The following is a 21,617-nucleotide window of genomic DNA, read 5'->3' as shown; positions in this document are numbered from 1 at the left end:
TTTATGGGGAGGATATTGTTATTGTTATATTGAAAAACTAGATGAATGTACATGTCTCGCTTATTGTAATATTTCCAATAAAACATTAAAGTAGACTAATACTTGTTATCGAAATTCCAATATTGGCTATATTAGAAGAGACCTGTTTTTTGGCTGAATTATTATGAATATTAAGTTCATAGAATTTATTAATATTTCGATGTTCTGTAATAATTAAGGTAATTATTTCATATTTTGAAATTTCAACCAGAAAGTATTTTAATTTTGTAATTCTTTTAAACGTGTAAATTGCAGATGATCTAGTTGCTTCGGTACATAAACCTTCCAACTCACCGCGCCAACAATTAAGTATCAATACTTGGCTGATATCAACACTCGGTGCAATGGTGCTCTTGTTCCTCTACAAAAACTGACGTATCTCGAGACTTGGAGCAACATGAGGTTTTGCAACAACAAATGCGCTTGTTAATAACGATAAAATTTGCGTATTATATTTTGAAATTTGTAAATTTTTAAACATTTTATCTGTGTCCATGTTTTGTCACAAGTTAATTTTTATCTTAGATTTTTTTTCAACATTGTGATGTTATTTTGGTCACTAGGAAATTATATAGTCCTGAGGAATACAATAAAATCCAAGGACTTTACATAGATACACATTGCTACTTCAATAGAATATGGTCTGCAAATAGATAGACAAAACTTACAACTGTGGCTTCGATAATTATCAAATTCAAATATCATCATAAATTTTTATTGACTATATTTAAACATCTTATGTCGGCGCGGTGTTGCATCTTACATGCATATATTCTGTTTATAGTTACATTTACGAAACTAACATTGTATCCATAAAAAAATTTCCAAAACCACAGACAAGTAATGTAGTATTTATACTTATATTTGGCTGCAAATTTTTAGGTCATCCCATTAGGTTCATTGGTTTTTGTTTTTGTTCGTTTTTTTCATATTAAGCATTGTATGCGAACAATGATGTTAGGACAGGCTGTTATCTTTAGCAGCGCGGTATTTAAAATTTTTCTTAGATTTAGGAAAGACTGGAAGAAACTCTTTACAAAAACAGTATATCATTAACTTGTACTAATCTCGATTTATGCGATAGCTTAAAATTGTTAATAAGAAAAAAGATCATTATTTACAACGAAAGTAAAGCGCGAATGAACATGCTGTCCATAACGTGAAAATTAGAACAGCGCTCTCTGATATACGATTTATTTATTTTTTTCAATTTTATATCTTTTTCATGACATATAAGAGGCTTTTGTTCGGATTTTGATAATTATAAGGAGTGGTTTTTCAACGGTTCGAGACAACAGGAAGAAGTGTTACTACTGAATGGTAATCTGAGTATACTGCTTACTGCAGTAACATTGTACGACTTTATAGTAGTGTAGCGTCATCGCCAGGTTTACTGAATTTTATTTATAACAACAGTGTGTGATTAGCTATGCAACAAAACGCTTTACATTTACGTAAAATATGCGTTATAAAGAAACCCCATCAAATTAATTGGAATAAAATGAGTATTTTTGTTTGTTAAGTCTAAGTCCAGGACTATGTGAGAGCCCCTCTATCTGTTATTATCTTTATCGTGTACATAAGAATCATAATTATCCATTTGATATATGAAATCGTTTTGCTTTTTTGTTTTAATTTTTTTTTATTTTGTATTGTTAATGTCATGATTTTATGATTTGTGCATGCTTTATCAGGTTTTTGACTTTTTAACAATAAAAATTTTTTTTAAGTGATGTATTAAAATATCTATTAGGGTTGTTAGAAAAGTTTGCGGACAAGTCTAACTGTAAGCAGAATATTTGCATGATTTCAGCGAAACTTTTAAGAATTTAACTAGACGTATTTTTTTAAAAAAAAAGTAAAGATTTAGTTGTTAAATGCACCATAAAAATATACAGCTTAATCATTGTTATAAGATATGTTCCACGAAGCATGTCAGTTTTTGACTTTTTTAAAAAAATCGTACGCATTTTTCCTTATTAAAAAGGTACCGTTTAAGCCCAAAAAATGCACGATATTTCATATGACGTCAAAATAACTCGTGAAAGTCGGTTTGTGAAATTTTCAATTCAATTGAAGACATTTTTTACTGGGTTTTTTTTTGCCGAATATGAACAACCAACGCTTGAAAATTGAGTCAAAAACATTAATGTCGATTGTCATCTTGGAGCGCTGAGCAATCATAAAATGTTGTGTGCAAGCAGGAAAATCTCTGATGGTGACCAACAGGTTTTTAGATGCTACCGGAGATGACCAACATGTGTTTATTTTTGTAAAACCAAAGGTTCACAATTGGAATCAGAGGTTTAAAGGTGAAGGAACTGATTTCTTGAGAACCCAAACTCGAATTTTGCACCTATGGATTTCGTTTTATTTCCTCTAAACTCAAAACTGCTGAAACAGAGATTTGACTATGTTATGCAACAAGACATTATACAAAAACTTAAAAATGCATTTCATAAATGGGTTTAATGACATGAATAGCGTGTGGAACTAAAAGGTATTGACTTTGTAAAAGAGTGCGGGTTTGCCTTTCAGTTGTTTGACGTCACCTGACGTAATGAAATATATAAAATGGTGCTCCGTAAACCTAATTCATGCAAAGTAAAAATCGCTGTTTATTCTTAAAAGTTCTTAAAATCGTGTGATATTTTTGCATACTTCATTTTAATCGATAGTCTTTTAATAAAAAATATGTCATCAGTCAAACAACACAGTATTTTTTCCGTAATTTACTTTGTCAGCTAACTTTTCTAACAACCGTCATTTATGTATTTGAATTAATATTCTACATCTTATCAACTTTTTTATCCATAAACAATTGTAGAATATTTTGCATAAGTTCATTGATGTATATTGATATTGCATATTTTGTTCTATATCTTTCCCGAAAGTTTTGATTAATGAAATTTGTTTGCATCATGCAGGTTAATTATACAAGTATATAGAAATTATCTGAAAATATACATGTATCGATTTTAAATTTTTACTGCATGACAATATGGACTTTTATTTATGTGAAACAGGTTATTGAATAATATATCGCACTATACTTCCTTCTGTTGAATCTGAAAAGAGATTTAAGGTCAGACGACACGTTCCTCAATTTTAGATAACTTTTCCAGGAATTTGTTAATGGTTTACTACTACTGTGACAAGCTTTCTTGCAAAATTTAGGGTACCTTACCAGGCATTTCTGCAAAATACTAGAGTATGCAATTTCTTATATATCCTCTTCTTGAAAATACACTTGAATTGCTGATATAAAAAAAAATACATTACAGCACAGCGAAATTCACTATATTAGAACTAAATCTCCACCGGGGCGGGGCTTTGCACTCACGACCTCTAAAACCTTTACGCTACTGGCAGTAAGCGGCCACGGTTCTAACCACTCGACCATGTAGACATTAATCAAATCCACGTAAATTTTGATAATTTTTAAAGTAATTATAAAACTTATATTTTTTATTGCAACTCTTTATTACGAGGAGATACAAAAAAGATTCTCGAGGAACGTGTCGTCTGACCTTAAATGATTTTACATGTTTTAGGAAACAGCGGAAATGACCCTTTTTTGTCACGTCATAAACGCATGCGAAATGAACAATGGTGTTAAATTAAACCAACTATTATTCGCAACAACTTTATTCTGCCATTTACCGAAGATAAAAAGATTCACGGCTATTTTTTTTCGAACACGCTTTACTGTATATGAAACCCATACGACAAAGACTAGTTCATGGCAAGATACACTTGCGACGAGGAGGCTGTAGCGATTCTCGCGAATATTTCACGCTCGCGAATAAAAGTTGGTTTACGGTATATTTCATTGAAAGTATACTTTATTGAAATAACATGTATATATCATTGAAATATCTTTATGATAAATTATGATGATTTTTGTCTAAATTTGCGAATAAATAAATTCACTCCTTTAACTTTCGAATTCATTGTTGAGCTTACTATATTCTAATTCTAATTTAAATAGCCCTGATAGGTAATGTTAACATAATTCATTATTGTCTTTTTCATACTTCCGATGTTAACTTCATTTGGATTGTTACTGATCGATCAAAAATTAACCTTCATATGTATGGAATTTGCTATTTCATCTGTCTAAGCGGCAAAAATGATAACATATACTTGTATTCACCTTTAAATAAGTATTAATTGAATAATTCAGATATGGATGTAAATATAATCATTTTTTTTTAATATTCTAATTGAGCTATAAAAGTATTTATTGTTAGCAAAAACATTCTATATCCCGCGATAATAAGTTCTTTTCTGAGATGATAGCCTCGTTCATACCAACATAAGTAGCCAAAAAAGCTTTTTATTGTTTGAATATCCATTATGAGTGACTATTTATAGACATTGCCTCTTTTTATTTAACCAAATTATCTTTAACCAATGAGGACAAAAACTTAAAAGCAAAACCATATGAATGTAATCTAGTGAAAAATGAAACCGTTTGTTTTCAATCTTACCATTTTTACAATTGTGCACTTTTTCATTATTATTGAATTATGTTTAATTTGTTTTGTAAAAATTGTATTGGCTTCGCAGTCAAAAAAAAATGCCAATTAGTTGTTTGCATATAATAGGAATCAATTTCCCACAGCGTTATTAAGATCCATAATTAAAGTTTAATCTTGTAGAGTATTAATATCTTATTGATAATACCTAGTCAGCAGTTGAACATAAGAATGCTTATTATTCATATGGATAACCTTCGAGGTATCGGAGTTTTAAGTCAAGTCACTGTCAAATACTCGTTGAATAATTTAAAAGTGCGTATCCCGAAAAGTAACACTAGAGTAATGTTCAACTTATCATTAAATGAAAAACATTAAATCACCAATCTTAATCAAATTAATATAATAATTAATATTATCTATATATTACTTATAATATTCTCTAAACTTTATATTTTCCTCTGATGCTAAAGTACATGCTAATGAGATATATAAATCACCTAGGGACTCTTAAACATGTCATGCTCTATGCTATATCATGCTATATCATGAGTTCAAGTTCTACTTTTTATCTAAATCAGTACTGTCCAGATTATTTGTACAAATAAAAGATCCACTCAACAACCATTAACTGAATTGAACATTTAATATTAAATGATTCAACAACTAATGCACAGATCTGTCTCTCCAATTACATGTATACAAATTATTTTTTCACCTTAAATTCAATATTTACATCCAATTATGACTCCCTATATTTCTTACGGGAATTGATTGTAACTCACAGCTCTATAGATCGAAGCTGAAAAGATAAAATCTAGTACACAATCCAGTTCTAATCAGTTTATCGATCGGTCTAAAGCTTCAGCAACCAAAGACAAACACTACAGTCATTTCATGCATATCTTTTCAATGTTATGCTATGGTATGCGATTTTAATGATATGCTATGAGATTTCAATGCAATGCTATGCTATGAGATTTGTATGCTATGCTATGAGAAATTGATTAAGGGCTTATTGATAGTGTATGCTTGCTATGCTATGGTATGCTATGAGATTTGATCAAAAACGCCTCCATACACAGATGAGTTACACACATTTGGAAGTAACATGATACAAAGCCAAAGTTTACCACTAATATTCAATGTGAACATTGGCTGCGCTCCATTGACTGTTCGGAACACCCCGCACATGTGCAAAGTCAAAGGAGTGCAAAAATACACTGTTCTCGAACTGTTCTCTCTATGTCCACGTGCGAGAGGTAGTGCAGTCAGAATTCAACATGGCGACAAATGCGCAAAACAGAGCCACGCTCTGTGAATGTGATACATGTCACCGCCTTTTTCGAGACATGAAGGAGTTTGCAAACCACGCATGTGATGATCCTGGTAAATATAAACAAAATACATTGATTTTAAGTTCTTTAAACAATCTAAACATCATTATCTCTGAAAAGTGCCTTGTTTTTACGACAACTCGCAACATTTATAGGGGGCCTGGACCGCATGTTCAGGGCAGAATTTTTTTTGTATTCTTTTAGTGAGCGATTATTGTGTACAATATACAGATATTTACAAGAACAGTCATTTAAATTTAGTACTAGTAGCTGCAGAACTGTAGATCCACGGGAAAGCGGGTATAGCTTTAAATTCAGCCTAAAAAATTGCAGTATATTTATTTTGCCTCAAAAGTGCTCTTAAGGTACTTCACTTCAACGAGACTTGTACTTTTTAAAACACTACGTCACAAGATGGCAATTTTAATGTTTTGTTAAACCTGGTCTATAGAATGGAACCGTGTGACAAGGTTTATTGCATAGCTTATATTTGATAATGATTAAATAACTGAAAATGTAAATTCTTATTTTGAATGAAATTACGTTTGTTAGAATGTAACTGCATTGTTTGTGTAATGCTTAGATATATTTTGAAATAGAAATATTTGAGCTAAACACACACAGTTGTTTAACATTGTTTTTTAATTCTTTAATTTAGAAGTATATATTTAGCCCATAAACCGCCCAACATCGCAACAACAACCTACGGCATAAAAACTTCTGAAAACAAACAATCAAATGAAAACCTTACTGAATACGGAACTTGTTTTGTCATCACTAGAGCACAGCAAAGGATATTTCTAATAGTATCTCTTATAATCTGCCTGTGGTGTTTCCGCAATAAAATCAAGCGTTGCATTCGTAAATGTATAATAAGACAGAGCGTAAGTGCATAAGTCTTATTTGGTCTTGTTTCTTTATAAAGAACACGTAATTGTCTAAAACCGAGTCATTTTTTTTGCGATAAGGATCATTCTTTGGCTTTTGACATCAATTAACTGTTAAAAAACCAAAATATTACAGTGGAGTTAATGCACCTCTGATTTTTAGGAAATTTTCGCAAGTGACAGATAGTTAAGTTTATCATTACTAATAATCAAATTTACTTTCACTACCTTGGTTTCCATTGAAAGAGACACATTTAAAGTAAGACAATATTGTAAATGTGATGTCATTTGAAGTGGTTTTTTTAATCAGTACCTTCAATATCATTTACCTATACTATTTACTTGGCATTTATAGCTGTATATGATACAAGAGGAAAACCATTTTCATGCATTTTTTGAAGCTGGTGACTCAAATTTGGCGTACATTTCAAATTTTTGATGTGGCTATTTTATCTTATTTTCTCAAGATCTGTAGGTGAAAAATAGTTAAGAAAATACAATCTTTAAGAAATATTGCTAACATGCTTTTTAAAATGGAAAAAACAGTAAGTAATTAGGGTCTTCCGTTTTCAACGGAAGACCCTCTTGTTTTTTTTCGGTTTCTTCCGTTGGAAACGGAAGACCCTCTTGTTATTCTATTGTTTCTTTTTAGGGTCTTCCGTTTTCAACGGAAGACCCTCTTGTTATTCTTCGGTTTCTTTTTAGGGTCTTCCGTTTCCAACGGAAGACCCTATTGTTTTTCTTCGGATTCTTTTTCATTATTATTATTCTTCCTCTGACTTTTTTGGTGGCTTATATCTCATAAACTATTCAACCGATTTCCACGAAATGTTCAGGACTTATAGAGCATCAACGGCGCTACATATTATTATATTTTAACTGATGACGTCACTTCCGGTTTAAGATATTGACGATTTTATAAATTTTTAAGGGTCATATTGTCCACGCATCTCCTCCAAAACTAATTAAGACAGAAGCTTGAAATTTACAGGGATTGTAGATGAATGTTTGTAGATGTACCCCCTTGCTTCCGTTAATGAAAATTGCTTAAGACCTTGAAGCTCGCCCGAACCTGAAAATTAGCACTAAAATTTTCCACAAAATTTTAGAACATTTTTGTATTAACTTTTTATGTATACATATTTTGTTAAAACATGTAATGCAAAAGATGTTTATATTTGCAAGACCTATAACTTGATATCAAGAAAAAGGGGCTGTTTCCTCAAATTAGGGGCCAAGAGGGCTCTTAAGACTTCTTATAATACCTCTTTACTGAACAATAGTTTGTTATCAATTATAGAAGCAAAAATGTTCATTGTAGAGCTGTTTATCTATACAGTACCATACCTAAGTTATGTGTTACGTAATTAGGGGTTTCAAGGGGCCAGAAGTTCGAAACTTTGATCATTTATATTGGAAAAAGGAGAAATATTTTGAAAAGCAATGTAAAACAAAAGTTGCTCAAAATGATGTTCTGTACAATATGCCACCTTAATTTTTTTTGTTGATGGTCCCATTTAGGAGTTAAAGGGTCGGCCCCTAAAACACATTTGTACAGATATCTCGAGAACGGTTAACACTTTGTAAACACTTGTTGAACAAAATATGTTTATATTTGCAAGACCTTTAATTTGATTATCAGAAAAAGGGGCTGGCCCCTCAAATTTGGGACCAAGAAGGCTGTAAAGTCTTCTTACAATAACTCTTCACTGAACAATATTTTGTTATTAATCATAGAAGCAAAAATGTTTACTGTACAGCTGTTTATCTTTACAGTACCATACCTACGTCATATGTTACGTAATTAGGGGTTTCAAGGGGCCAGAAGTTAAAACCTTTTATCATTTATATCTAAAAAAGGAGAACTATTTTGATAAGCAATTTAGAACAAAAATTGTTCAAAATAATGTTCTTAACAAAATGATACCAAAAATTTTGTTGTTAGTGGCCCCGGTAAGGGGTTAAAGGGTCGGCCCCTAAAACACAGTTGTTTAGATATCTCGAGAACAGTTTACAATTCGTGAACACTTGAAGAACAAAATATGTTTATATTAGCAAGACCTTTTATTTGATATCAAGAAAAAAAAGGGCTGGCCCTTCAAATTAGGAGCTAAAAGGGCTTCTAAGTCTTTTTATAATAATTCTTTGTAAGCGATAATTTGATATTAATCATTTAGCAAATAACAAAGAACTTTATAAGCTTAATCTAACGTAGAAATTCGTTTTAAAATCGGACGATACACTACAGAGAAATTGGGGTTTAAAATTTGATTTTTCGAGAAAATTTTGATTTCGCGTTCTTGGTTTAAAAAATAGCACAAAGTCAAATGTAAAATTAACTTGTACCACAAATAATTGTTAAGCCATACTTGAACACATTCGGATTTTTTTGTTGAGACGTTCTTGAAATCGAAAAGGTTTTAATTAAGTCGTACTTAAAATCATTCGGATTTTGCTAAGTCGTACCAAGAATTATTCGAATTTTTTTCTCATATTTAGTTACTCTTGTTATTGGTTTAAGAACTCTGCTTTTAACCGGTACTTCTAGCTTTACTTTGGACATTAACGGAAGACCCACTCGTTGCTTTGCAACGAGCTTTGCTCTAGTTATTAGGGTCTTCCGTTTCCAACGGAAGACCCTCTTGTTATTCTTCGGTTTCTTTTTATTAGGGTCTTCCGTTTTCAACGGAAGACCCTCTTGTTATTCTTCGGTTTCTTTTTAGGGTCTTCCGTTTTCCAACGGAAGACCCTTTTGTTTTTCTTCGGTTTCTTTTTATTATTAAGGTCTTCCGTTTTCCAACGGAAGACCTTATTGTTTTCGTACGGTTTCTTTTTCCCTATTATTATTATTTTTCTTTTTTTTTCTTACAAATTTTGTGCCCGCGATTTCTCAAAAACGGCTCGGCCGATTTTCATGAAACTTTCAGATCTAATAGATATTGATTAAAACTTAATATACATTTTTTTATTCTGATGACGTCATTTCCGTTCTTAAGATATTGACGTTTTAGCGATTTTTAGAGGGTTGGCTTGTCCCGGGACCTCCTCCTAAACGGTAAAAGATATTAAGTTCAAACTTTCAGGGATTGTAGACAATAGATTGTAGATGTGCCATTTGGCATTCATATTTGTCTTGCTCAAAAGGCGTTAAAGCTCGCCTGGTCCCGAAAATTGAGACTAAAAAAAGTCATAATTTTTCATGGTTTTCTTTGTTTATCTCTCTTCTGAAAAATATTTTGTTAAAACATGTAAGGTAAAAAAAAATTATATTTAAAAGACCTTTCATTTGATATCAAGAAAAAGGGGCTGGTTTCTCAAATTGGGGGACAAAAGGGCCCTAAAGTCTTTCATCTGTAGCCGTTTACTGGGAGATATTTTGTGAAATGTTATCGAAGCAAATATGTTTATCTCACAGTTAAATATCTAAGCAATGTAATTATTTTATAATGTGTTACGTAATTAAGGGTTTATAGGGGCCAAAAGTCCAAAATTTTGATCACCAATATCTCAGAAAGGAGAAATATTTTGTAATGCAGTACAGAAAAAAAGATGTTTAAAATTATGTTCTTAACAATATGCAACCTTCAAAATTTCGCCAAACGGCCCCTATAAGGAGATAAGGGATTGGCCTTTAAAACCTTCTCTCTCATATATCTCCAGAACGGTAAGAAATTTCTAAAAACTTGTTGAACAAAATGTGTTCAGAATTAAATGACCTTTCATTTGATATCACGAAAAAGGGGCTGGCCCCTCAAGTAAGGGGACCAAAGGGCTCCAAAGTCTTTCATCTGTAGCCCTTTACCGAGAGATATTTTGTGAAGGTTATAGAAGCAAATGTGTTTATCTTACAGTTATGTATTCAAGCAATGTAATGATTTTTTCATGTGTTTTGTTATTAGGGGTTTTTAGGGGCCAAAAGTCCAAAATTTTGATCACATATCTCAGAAAGGAAAAATACTTTGAAATGCAGTACAGAAGAAAAGTTGTTCAAAATTATGTTCTTAACAGTATGCAACCTTCAAAATTTCGTCAAACGGCCCCTATAAGGAGATAAGGGATCGGCCCCTAAAACCTTCTTTCTCATATATCTCCAGAACGGTAAGAAATTTCTAAAAACTTGTTGGACAAAATGTGTTCAGAATTAAATGACCTTTCATTTGATATCAAGAAAAAGGGGCTGACCCCTCAAATAAGGGGACAAAAGGGCTCCAAAGTCTTTTATTTGTAGCCCTTTACCGAGAGATATTTTGTGAAAGGTTATAGAAGCAAATGTGTTTATCTTACAGTTATGTATTCAAGCAATGTAATGATTTTATCATGTGATTTGTAATTAGGGGTTTTTAGGGGCCAAAAGTCCAAAATTTTGATCACCTATATCTCAGAAAGGAAAAATATTTTGAAATGCAGTACAGAAGAAAAGTTGTTCAAAATTATGTTCTTAACAGTATGCAACCTTCAAAATTTCGTCAAACGGCCCCTATAAGGAGATAAGGGATCGGCCCCTAAAACCTTCTTTCTCATATATCTCCAGAACGGTAACGAATTTCTAAACACTTGTTGACAAAATGTATTCAGAATTAAATGTCCTTTCATTTGATTCCAAGAAAGAGGGACTGGCCCCTTAAATTAGGGGATCAAAGCTATAAAATCTTCTATCTATAGCCCTTTAATGAGAGCCATTTTGTGAAAGGTTAATAAAGCTAGATTTGGTATAATACGTTTATATATCTAAACAATATAATGATTTCTCTTGCGTTACCCAATTAAGGTTTTTGGGGACCAGAGGTAAACAAGTTTAATCTTTTCTATCTTAATTGGAAGAAATGCAAATATTTTTAAAAAAACAATGTCAGAGAACTTATAAACAGCGATACAATAAAGTCTTAGTACTTCAATCCTTTTTCCATAACATATTTTGTTGTCGAAAATCAAAGCCGATGATGTCATATTCCGTTCTAAAAATCGGACGGAAGACCTCCTCGTTGCTCGCAACGAGATCGTGTCTAGTTAGGGTCTTCCGTTTTCAACGGAAGACCCTCTTGTTATTCTATTGTTTATTTAAGGTCTTCCGTTTCCAACGGAAGACCTTATTGTTATTGCTTTGTTTCTTTTTCCCTATTATTAGGGTCTTCCGTTTTCAACGGAAGACCCTCTTGTTATTCTATTGTTTTTTTTTATTATTATTATTCTTCTTGTTTTTCCTTCTGACTTCTTTTTTGCTGTATATCTCAAAAACTATTCAACCGATTTGCAAGAAATTTTCAGAGATTATGTTAAATAGTTGTCCCTTGAAGATTTTAAACTTTCAGTCATTAAGTCACTTCCGTTTTCTAGTTACGTCATTTTTAAAAATTTCAAAAAGTGATTTTGTCCAGGACTTTTCTCGTAAACGGTTGTTTATAAAGACTTGAAATTCTCTGTGATTGTAAATCTGCGGATTTACTTATGGCAAATTTACAAAAAAAAATATTTTGTAACTTCCGGTCGAAACCGGAAGTGATTCTAATTTTTCGGAATTTTCATTTTTTTTGAGCGAATAATAAAATTATATGCATGTTGTAGAGTTTGCAAAGCTAAATGCAAAACTAAAATTCGTTTTCAAATCGGATGATGCATTTCAGAGATATCGGGGTTTAAAAATTGATCTTTCCGGAAATTTTGATTCCGTGTTTTTGGTTTTAAAAATAGTGCATATTTCACACTGAAAGTAATTTCTACTGAAAACAATTCGTACTGATAATTAAACTATATATAAAACACAAAATTATATGCATATTGTAGAGTTTGCAAAGCTTAATACAAAACTGAAATTCTTTTTCAAATCGGATGATGCATTGCAGAGATATCGGGGTTTAAATATTGATTTTTCCGGAAATTTTGATTCCGTGTTCTTGGTTTAAAAAATAGTGTAAAATTCACACTGAAAGTAACTCCTGCTGAAAATAATTCGTGCAGGTCATAAAACCGGACTCTGTTTTTTAATAGTTAATTAAAGTGTTTATCGATACAATTTAGTTATTTCGATCGATAATTACGTTGTTAGTTTTTATTAGTCTTATTAGTTTTAATCGAAATAATCATCGTACGATTCCCCATTTCAACTCGCCATGTTTTGACTGCGAACAAACAGCTGATAGCGGTGTGTCTACATTTTAAAAAAAAGCAAGGCCTGCAAGACGTCGATAGTGGAAATTTCAGCTCAACTAACGTATGACAGATTATAAAGGTATGTTTCAATACAGGATATGTCGTATTTACTTTTTCTTTTCAGAGTATTTGCACTTAGTCTTTTCAATCTAATCCGAGATTCCTCTGACTCTAACCTCCGCTTTTGAAGTACGTCACAATATAAAAGCGGGCGTTAGAGTCAGCGGAATCTCGGAATATTATCTGTCCAGTGTATTTTCACGGTAGCTGCAGAACTGTAGCTCTCCGGGAAAAAATAATGACAGACCGGAGAGCTACAGGGCTAATCTCAGCGAGATTCGTCGAGACTGAAAATTTTTTGACGGACGTCTCTTCCGAATCTCAGACCAGTGCCACACAAAGTGATTCGGGAAAATTTGCACCAACTTCGGCCGGTTGTTATGTTAGAAATACGCTGAATTAAATCATCTGCTCGCTTCAACTTTTTACTTTGAACATCCCTTTAACTCCCTATCAACATAAAATGTTAGGTTCCTACCGTTAAAAGATTTATATCCCACAAAATATGAACTTGTTTATTTTTCAATTCATTTCCACACTCATTCACATCTCCAATGCTGAAGAGTTCCAGTCAAGGTCACAAATAGACTGTTTCAAAATATGTCGTATTCGTAGTTTTACATAGAAAACTATAAAAGGGCAAACAAAAACTTTATAAATGCATTTAGATGTCAAGTTATTTGCCAAAAAAATAAAATATGGATTTTATAATATATAAAAAGGAAATATCCGGTATTTATAACTAAACCTTTTAATTTTATAATGAAATATTCATAAAATGATAAGGTTGAAACCTTTGAGTACGACATATTCTGAAACAGGCTATTTGTGACCTTGACTGGAACTCTTCAGCATTGGAGATGTGAATGAGTGTGGAAATGGATTGAAAAATAAACAAGTTCATATTTTGTGGGATATAAATCTTTTAACGGTAGGAACCTAACATTTTATGTTGATAGGGAGTTAAAGGGATGTTCAAAGTAAAAAGTTGAAGCGAGCAGATGATTTAATTCAGCGTATTTCTAACATAACAACCGGCCGAAGTTGGTGCAAATTTTCCCGAATCACTTTGTGTGGCACTGGTCTGAGATTCGGAAGAGACGTCCGTCAAAAAATTTTCAGTCTCGACGAATCTCGCTGAGATTACTACAGGGCCACCCATTGAAAAAATTGTACATGTATATTTATTGCGCAGAAAAACGTGCGCTAGTTTTGGACTGATTTACCTTATTTATACGCAAATTCTGTGAAAACAATTAGTACCATTAAATTCTTCATGCAATTTACTACTGATATCGCCTCTTTATTTGCCTCAGACTTTCTCCGAAACACGCTACCGACCTCGGGAAATCAAGTATGTTGAATTTACATCGAGATCGAGAGTCGCCATTTTTACATGTAAACAAAGTGGACCACATGAATTTACGGGACTGGTGATGGTGTTTAAAAGACTATCCGAGGCAAGTGAAGAAAGGATATCAGTAGTAAATTGCATGAAGAATTTAAAATTAAAAGCGGTGGGAGTCCTAAGGTACACAAGAATAGAATGTTGTAATTAGAGTGCATGTATGCATGATGATAACTTTACCCAAATATTTAAATATAGCAGATCTTTACAATATCGCCTTCACTGAATTTTATAAATTAAAAAACTCAGGCTTGTGTTTAATTAAATAAATATATTTGACAAAGTAAATATTCAATCTAATTAAAATTAGACCTTTTGTCTCGCTCTCTATATGGTTATTGCTTGTGTAACAGGCATGTAAAACAGAGTGCGAGATGAAAAGTCTCAAATTTCATATTATATCAAGCTCAGAATTTAGGTCAATGTTCCATGATATCTATTAAACAGTCTTCTCAAGATATAAGTATTTCACAGAATCATTGTAATTTGAGAGATTAGATTATCTTTTATACATATTGATTCATTTTAGGTAAGCTTTACATGCATATCACATCTACATAGTATGTAAATAATTTTTACTGCATGTGCCTCAGATCTCTCTCTGTCTCTCTCTGTCTCTCTCTTTTAATCTTGGCAAAGACTCATGAAACTGTCAGAGGGCATCTTAATTTTATGACAAAAATATCTCGATCTTGTAAAAGAAATCCAAAGTGCATTGAATTTTAAAATGAGCATGTATTATTAATCCCTCATTTTTATGCGCATTATACATAGTATTGTTTTTAAAACATGTAATTCGTAAGAAAAAAAAACCCTCGCTAAATTTTATTCGCAATAAACCCCAGTAGAATTGACAAAACATGGTATACACGTAGCAGAAGCTTATACTTTGACACTGTTTGGATTGGTAATATTCCTTTGTAGTTTATGAATTGAAATATTGCTGTCGCTTTTCAAGTAAAACAAACTCTCTCGCTCACTCCTGCTCTCGCTCTCTCTCAATCTGATATGTCTATACCCAAGAAATTATTTTAATGTTATGATATTATGACTTGATATGCACATTTTTGTTTTTGTACTGGCTAAATGTTAATGTCATATATTTGGATATGTCATACTTATAACACTGCATGGTCAGTGTATTTTTTCCAAAAATATTATGTATATGTTAATGTAAACACAGCTATTACAAGTACATGTATGTTAACACAGCTAATTTATTTTTTTTTTATTTCAGCTTAAAGCAGACTCTTGTTACCACATGGCTTTTACCTGTTGATTCTTGTGGTTTCAGCTCTTGAGGTTAACCTGTCACCTCTACCCACATGCATATTCCTTGTGTTCTACAGACTATCTACCGGTAATTCAAATTAAATCGGATAATGCATGAACAATAATGGAACTTTAAGAAAGCATCATGTCCTATTGTGGTTTGTTCATGTTTGATAAGAAATTATGAAAAACAAAATTAAGGCTGTTTAAAGAAATATAATTGTTGTGAAAATTTGTTTTTCAATAAAAGTATGCAATTATGTTTCCTTCATTTTTTATTTTATAAAGATATTTAGATGTGTTTACATAGTTGAAAAATCACCCAAACTCTTTCCAATTTTCTCCATAAGATTACATGTAGGATATGTAAATGTACATTTGACTTTTGAATAACACCAGCAATGATAATTACTTTTGAAATGAGCAAGAAACAATCTATTTTCATCCTTTTAAGGTATATATGCATAAAAAAAGTAGAAAAAAACATGTCAAATTTGAACATTTTTAATGGAATTCTCCGCCGCCTCCAGCTACCCGGGTGTGTTTGAATTTAATTTTATATAAGGCAGATGTTGAACTTGTTGATCTTACTGTTTTATCATGGTTAAAAAGAGACTAGAAACCAGAATAGATTAGATATTTAATAAATATGATTGTTAACTTACTTTTTTTCATGGAAAAAAGAAATCACATGCAGGAATACTTGTCTATTTAATTATTAAAATGCTACAAATCATTCAAGAAACATAAAAAGATCAAATTTTAGTATCATTGATGATTGTTTTCAAATATGTGTGAGAAATGACTCATAGAAATTGCCACAAGTTTCAGAAAATTAGGTGAAAGATTTCAAACCATGACTTTTTATGAAAATCAAAAGATAGGGGGTGGGTATACATGTAAGGGCATTTCTAAGTTATGTGATGCTTTTATCAAGATTATATCATGTAGATGTATGTTGTATTGAATAAGGTTTCTTATTAAAGGTGGTTGAACAACAATTGACCTCTAAAAGGTCAGGTAAAGATGTTTTACTAAGGAGAACCCTGTAAATCTGTGTTGAGTAAAAGAAATTGGAAATGGTGGGTTCACTTAAATGGCCATATGTTTATTAAACCTCAATGGAATTGTCAATATGTGGTATACTTTTTTCTCAGAATTGCATTAGCTTTCTTATTCTAAGACAAAGACATCTGTTCATAAAATGTACTAAGTTAAAGGTAGCAAGGGACCATTCGGATAAAGTACCCGTTAATATTTTTGTAAAATTAAGGTACATCACTACACCTAGACTTATACTTTTTAAGACACTACTTCACAAGATGGCGATTTAAATGTTTTGTTGAACTCTTAATATCGTTTGATTGGGTTGTATACCGTCATAGCTTAATGGTTAAAGTATTGGGTTTCTAAAGCGTTTGAGTTTTAGTCCGCCTGGAGCTTTTGTTACTGTTTATTGAATTAAATTTTTGAAAATGTAATTGTTCATCCAAATTTGCATATTTTTTGCCTATTTGACTTAAACACTTCTTATCAATTATGATATCTATCATAATCAAGTAATTTTCTGCTGATTTGAGAAAATATTTCAAAGTGTTTTGAGCCACCTTAAGAGATGCTGCACAATTGAAGGCTTATGAGTGTTGCTAAGATTCATAAAATGAATTTTAATGATCATCATTAGAGGGATCTCCCTTGTTGGAATTGGTATGCAATATGAAAACCCCTAATGTTTAATAAGTACATGCGAATTGAATGGTGAAACTTGCGGCTAAGACTGTTGTGTTGACTTTACACTGTGAAATTGCAGGTTACAAATGGGAGGTTATATAACTCGAAATTTATGTGGATGGAACATTATATACCTATTCACTGGGTATGAGGATGATAGCAAGTTTATTGTCCTCCAAGACAGCCACTATTTCATGGGGCGAAGCCAAGTGAAATAGTTGCTGTTGAGGGGGACAATAAACTGTCTGTCATCCTCACACAACACAACAGTCTTAGTCTGTCTTTCTGTCAGTAAATAGCTATAGATATCTTAATTATTATCCTGAAGAAAACTTTATTTGTTGGCGATGCAGAATTTCTTGATGATAAACAAATTAGAATTATCGGACTTTGAATTTAATGCTGTGATCGGATTATACCAGAGGTGTTCCGAGTTTAAAAAAGGGAAATTGTATGCTGCTGGTGAATACTTTCGTTGACTATTCACTATGGACAGATAGCATAGAAACTATTTCACAGTTAGATGGAATAGCATGTTTATTCATTGTAATTTTACATAGGAAATATTAACAGAAATATAATAAACTTTACATTGCTAAGTTTCTGACATTTGATGGTGCAACAAGCACAGTTTGGAAGGTCAAAGGTGACATCTTTTGTATCTGACTCCTTTTCGGCTTTATAACTCAAAAAGTTTATAACCGATTGAGATGAAACTTTGAGAGATTATGTGCAACTATTATGCCTCTAAGATCCTAAAGTTTCTTTGAAAACGACCTTTCCGTTTTTACGTTACGTCATTTAAACAAAAAATTTTAGAAAGTCATTTTGTCCGCAGCGTTTCTAAAAACGCTTTAAGATAGAGGCTTGAAATTTTCAATGGTTATGATTTTGTCGTTTTACCTCTGTAATAAGGCTCAAAATGAAAATCTGTCACTTCCGGTCAAAACCGGAAGTGAATCAAATTTTTCGAAAAATTGATGATTTTTTGATCAAGTCAAAAATGAATATCTGTTTTGTAGAGCTTATTCAGCTTAATCTAACACTGAAAGCCGTTTTAAAATCGGACGATGCATTAGAGATATTGGGGTTTAAAAATTGATATTTCCAGAAATTTTGATTCCGCGTCCTTGGTTTAAAAAATAGCGTAATGTTCAAAGTAAAATTAACTTGTACAAAAAAAACTTGTTAAGTCGTACTTGAAATTAGTAAGATTTTTGTTAAGTCGTACTTAAAATCATTCGGATTTTGTTAAGTCGTACCAGGAATAATTCGATTTTTTTCATCTTTTTATTTTAGTTACTCTTGTTATTGGTTTAAGAGCTCTGCTTCTTACATGAACTTCCAGCTTTACTTCCGACATTAACGGAAGACCCACTCGTTGCTTTGCAACGAGCTTTGCTCTAGTTATTCTTTTTTTTCTTTTTCTGACTTTTTTGGAGCGCTTTTTCTCAAAAACTATCCAACCGATTCGCACAAAATTTGCAGGACAGATAAAGCATGCTCGGCGCTACATATTATAAAATTTTTAAATGATGACGTCACTTCCGGTTTCAGATATTGACGATTTTGTAAATTTTTAAGGGTCATTTTGTCCACGCATCTTCTCCGAAAGTAATCAAGATAGAAGCTTGAAATTTTCAGGGAATGTAGATGAATGTATGTAGATGTACCCCCATGCTTCCAATTATGAAAATTGCTAAAGGCCTCGAAGCTCGCATGAACCTGAAAATTAGCACCAAATTTTTTCACTAAATTTTCGCACATTTTCTGTAATATCTTTTGATGTATAAATATTTTGTAAACACATGTAATACAAAAGTTGTTTAATTTTGCAAGACCTTTAATTTGATATCAAGAAAAAGGGGCTGGCCCCTCAAATTAGGGGCCAAGATGGCTCTAAAGTCTTCTTACAATAACTCTTTACTGAACAATATTTTGTTATTAATTATAGAAGCAAAAATGTTCACTGTACAGCTGTTTATCTATTCAGTAAAATACCTTAGTCATCTGTTACGTAATTAGGGGTTTTAAGGGGCCAGAGGTTGAAAATTTTGATCAATAATATCTGAAAAAGGAGAGATATTTTGAAAAGCAATGTAGAACAAAAGTTGTTTAAAATAATGTTCTCAACAATACGAAAACTAAAATTTTGTTGTTGGTGGCCCCCGGCCCGGTAAGGAGTTTAAGGGTCGGCCCCTAAAATACATTTTTACAGATATCTTGAGAAAGGTTAACAATTCGTTACCACTTGTTGAACAAAATATGTTTATATTTGCAAGACCTTTAATTTGATATCAAGAAAAAGGGGCTGGCCTCTCATCTTAGGGGCCAAGGAGGCTCTAAAGTCTTTTTATAATAACTCTTTTCTGAAAAATATTTTGTTATTATTTATAGAGGCAAAAATGCCCATTGTACAGCTGTTTATCTATACAGTATCATACCTAAGTCATATGTAACGTAATTAGAGGTTTCAAGGGGCCAGAAGTTGAAAACTTTGATCATTAATATCTGAAAAAGGAGACATATTTTGAAAAGCAACGTAGAACAAAAGTTGTTTAAAATAATGTTCTTAACAAAATGATACCAAAAATGTTGTTGTTAGTGACCCCGATAAGGGGTTAAAGGGTCAGCCCCTAAAACACAGTTGTTTAGATATCTCGATAACGTTTTACAATTTGTGAACACTTGTAGAACGAAATATGTTTAGATTAGCGGGACCTTTTAATTGATATCAAGAAAAACGGGCTGACCCCTCAAATTAGGGGCCAGAAGGGCTTATTAGTCTTTTTATAATAACTCTTTTCTCACCAATGATTTGATATTAATCATAAAGCAATAAAGAAGCTTTTTTTATGCTTAATTTTAAACTGAAATCCTTTTTAAAATCGGACGATGCATTACAATAATATTGGGATTTAAAAATTGAGTTTTCCGGAAATTTTGATTCCACGTTCTTGGTTAAGAAAATAGCGTTATGTTCAAAGTAAAAATTAACTCGTACCAAAAATAATTGCTAAGTCGTACTTGAAAACATTCGGATTTTTTTTGTTTAGTCGTTTTTGAACTCGGAAAGGTTTTTGGTAAGTCGTACTTAAAATCATTCGTATTTTGTTAAGTCGTACCAGGAATAATTCAATTTTTTTCATCTTTTTATTTAGGTTACTCTTGTCATTGGTTTAAGAGCTCTGCTTCTTACAGGAACATCCAGCTTTACTTCCGGCATTAAAGGAAGACCCACTCGTTGCTTTGCAACGAGCTTTGCTCTAGTTATTCTTGTTTTTTTTTCTTACGCATTTTTGTGCAGGCGATTTCTCGGAGATGGCTCAATCGATTTTCATGAAACTTTCAGATCCGATAGATATTTATTTGAACTAAAAATATATTTTTTTATTTTGATGACATCACTTCCGTTCTTTAGATAATGACGTTTTAGCGATTTTCAGAGGGTCGGCTTGTCCAGGGATCTCCTCCTAAACGGTAAAAGATATTGACTTCAAACTTTCAGGGATTGTAGACAAGAAATTATAGATGTGCTATTTGGCATTCATATTTGTCATGCTCAAACGGCATTAAAGCTCGCCTGGTCCCGAAAACTGAGACTAAAAAAACGTCGTAATTTTTCATGGTTTTCTTAGTTTATCTTTTTTCTGAAAAATATTTTGTTAACACATGTAATGCAAAAAAAGTTTATATTTACAAGACCTTTCATTTGATATCAAGAAAAAGGGGCTGGCCCCTCAAAGTAGGGGACCAAAGGGCTCTAAAGTCTTTCATCTGTAGCCCTTTCCTGAGGGATATTTTGTGAACGGTTATAGAAGCAAATATGTTTATCTTATAGTTATGTATCCAAGCAATGTAATGATTTTATCATGTGTTACGTAATTAGGGGTTTTTAGGGGCCAAAAGTCCCGAATTTTGATCACATTTATCTCCGAAAGGAAAAATATTTTGAAATGCAGTATAGAAGAAAAGATGCTCAGAATGATGTATTAAATCATATGCAATTTTCAAAATTTTGTTTAACGGCCCCTATAAGGAGTTAAGGGATCGGCCCCTAAAATGTTCTTTCCCATATATCTCAAGAACGGTAACGAATTTCTAAACAATTGTTGAACAAAATGGGTTTGGAGTTAAATGACCTTTAATTTGATAACAAGAAAAAGGGGCTGGCCCCTCAAATTAGGGGACCAAAGGGCTCTAAAGTCTTTCATCTGTAACCCTTTCCTGAGGGATATTTTGTGAACAGTTATAG

General features: G+C 32.2%; 1 protein-coding gene and 1 long non-coding RNA gene across 4 annotated transcripts in view; both read left to right on the top strand.

The window, feature by feature from the left end:
* LOC105344182 (deleted in malignant brain tumors 1 protein) overlaps positions 1-3,982 on the top strand; it is a 40,219-nt gene extending 36,237 nt beyond the window's left edge. For all 3 annotated transcript variants that reach the window (XM_066073391.1, XM_066073389.1, XM_066073390.1), the window contains one exon: positions 295-3,982. In XM_066073391.1, the coding sequence (XP_065929463.1) occupies positions 295-413 (119 nt within the window). In that variant the 3' untranslated portion in view covers positions 414-3,982. The remainder of the gene's footprint in view (positions 1-294) is intronic.
* Positions 3,983-12,698: 8,716 nt separating this feature from the next.
* Positions 12,699-15,893, top strand: LOC136272295 (uncharacterized). The gene is made up of 2 exons (XR_010710259.1): positions 12,699-12,970; positions 15,597-15,893. It is a non-coding gene; the product is annotated as an uncharacterized lncRNA (long non-coding RNA).
* The last annotated feature ends 5,724 nt before the right edge of the window (positions 15,894-21,617 follow it).

Source organism: Magallana gigas, chromosome 10, assembly GCF_963853765.1.
Source record: "Magallana gigas chromosome 10, xbMagGiga1.1, whole genome shotgun sequence".
NCBI lineage: Eukaryota > Metazoa > Mollusca > Bivalvia > Ostreida > Ostreidae > Magallana > Magallana gigas.
Note: the sequence above shows the minus strand (reverse complement) of the source record. Positions and strands in the feature narration are given on the sequence as shown.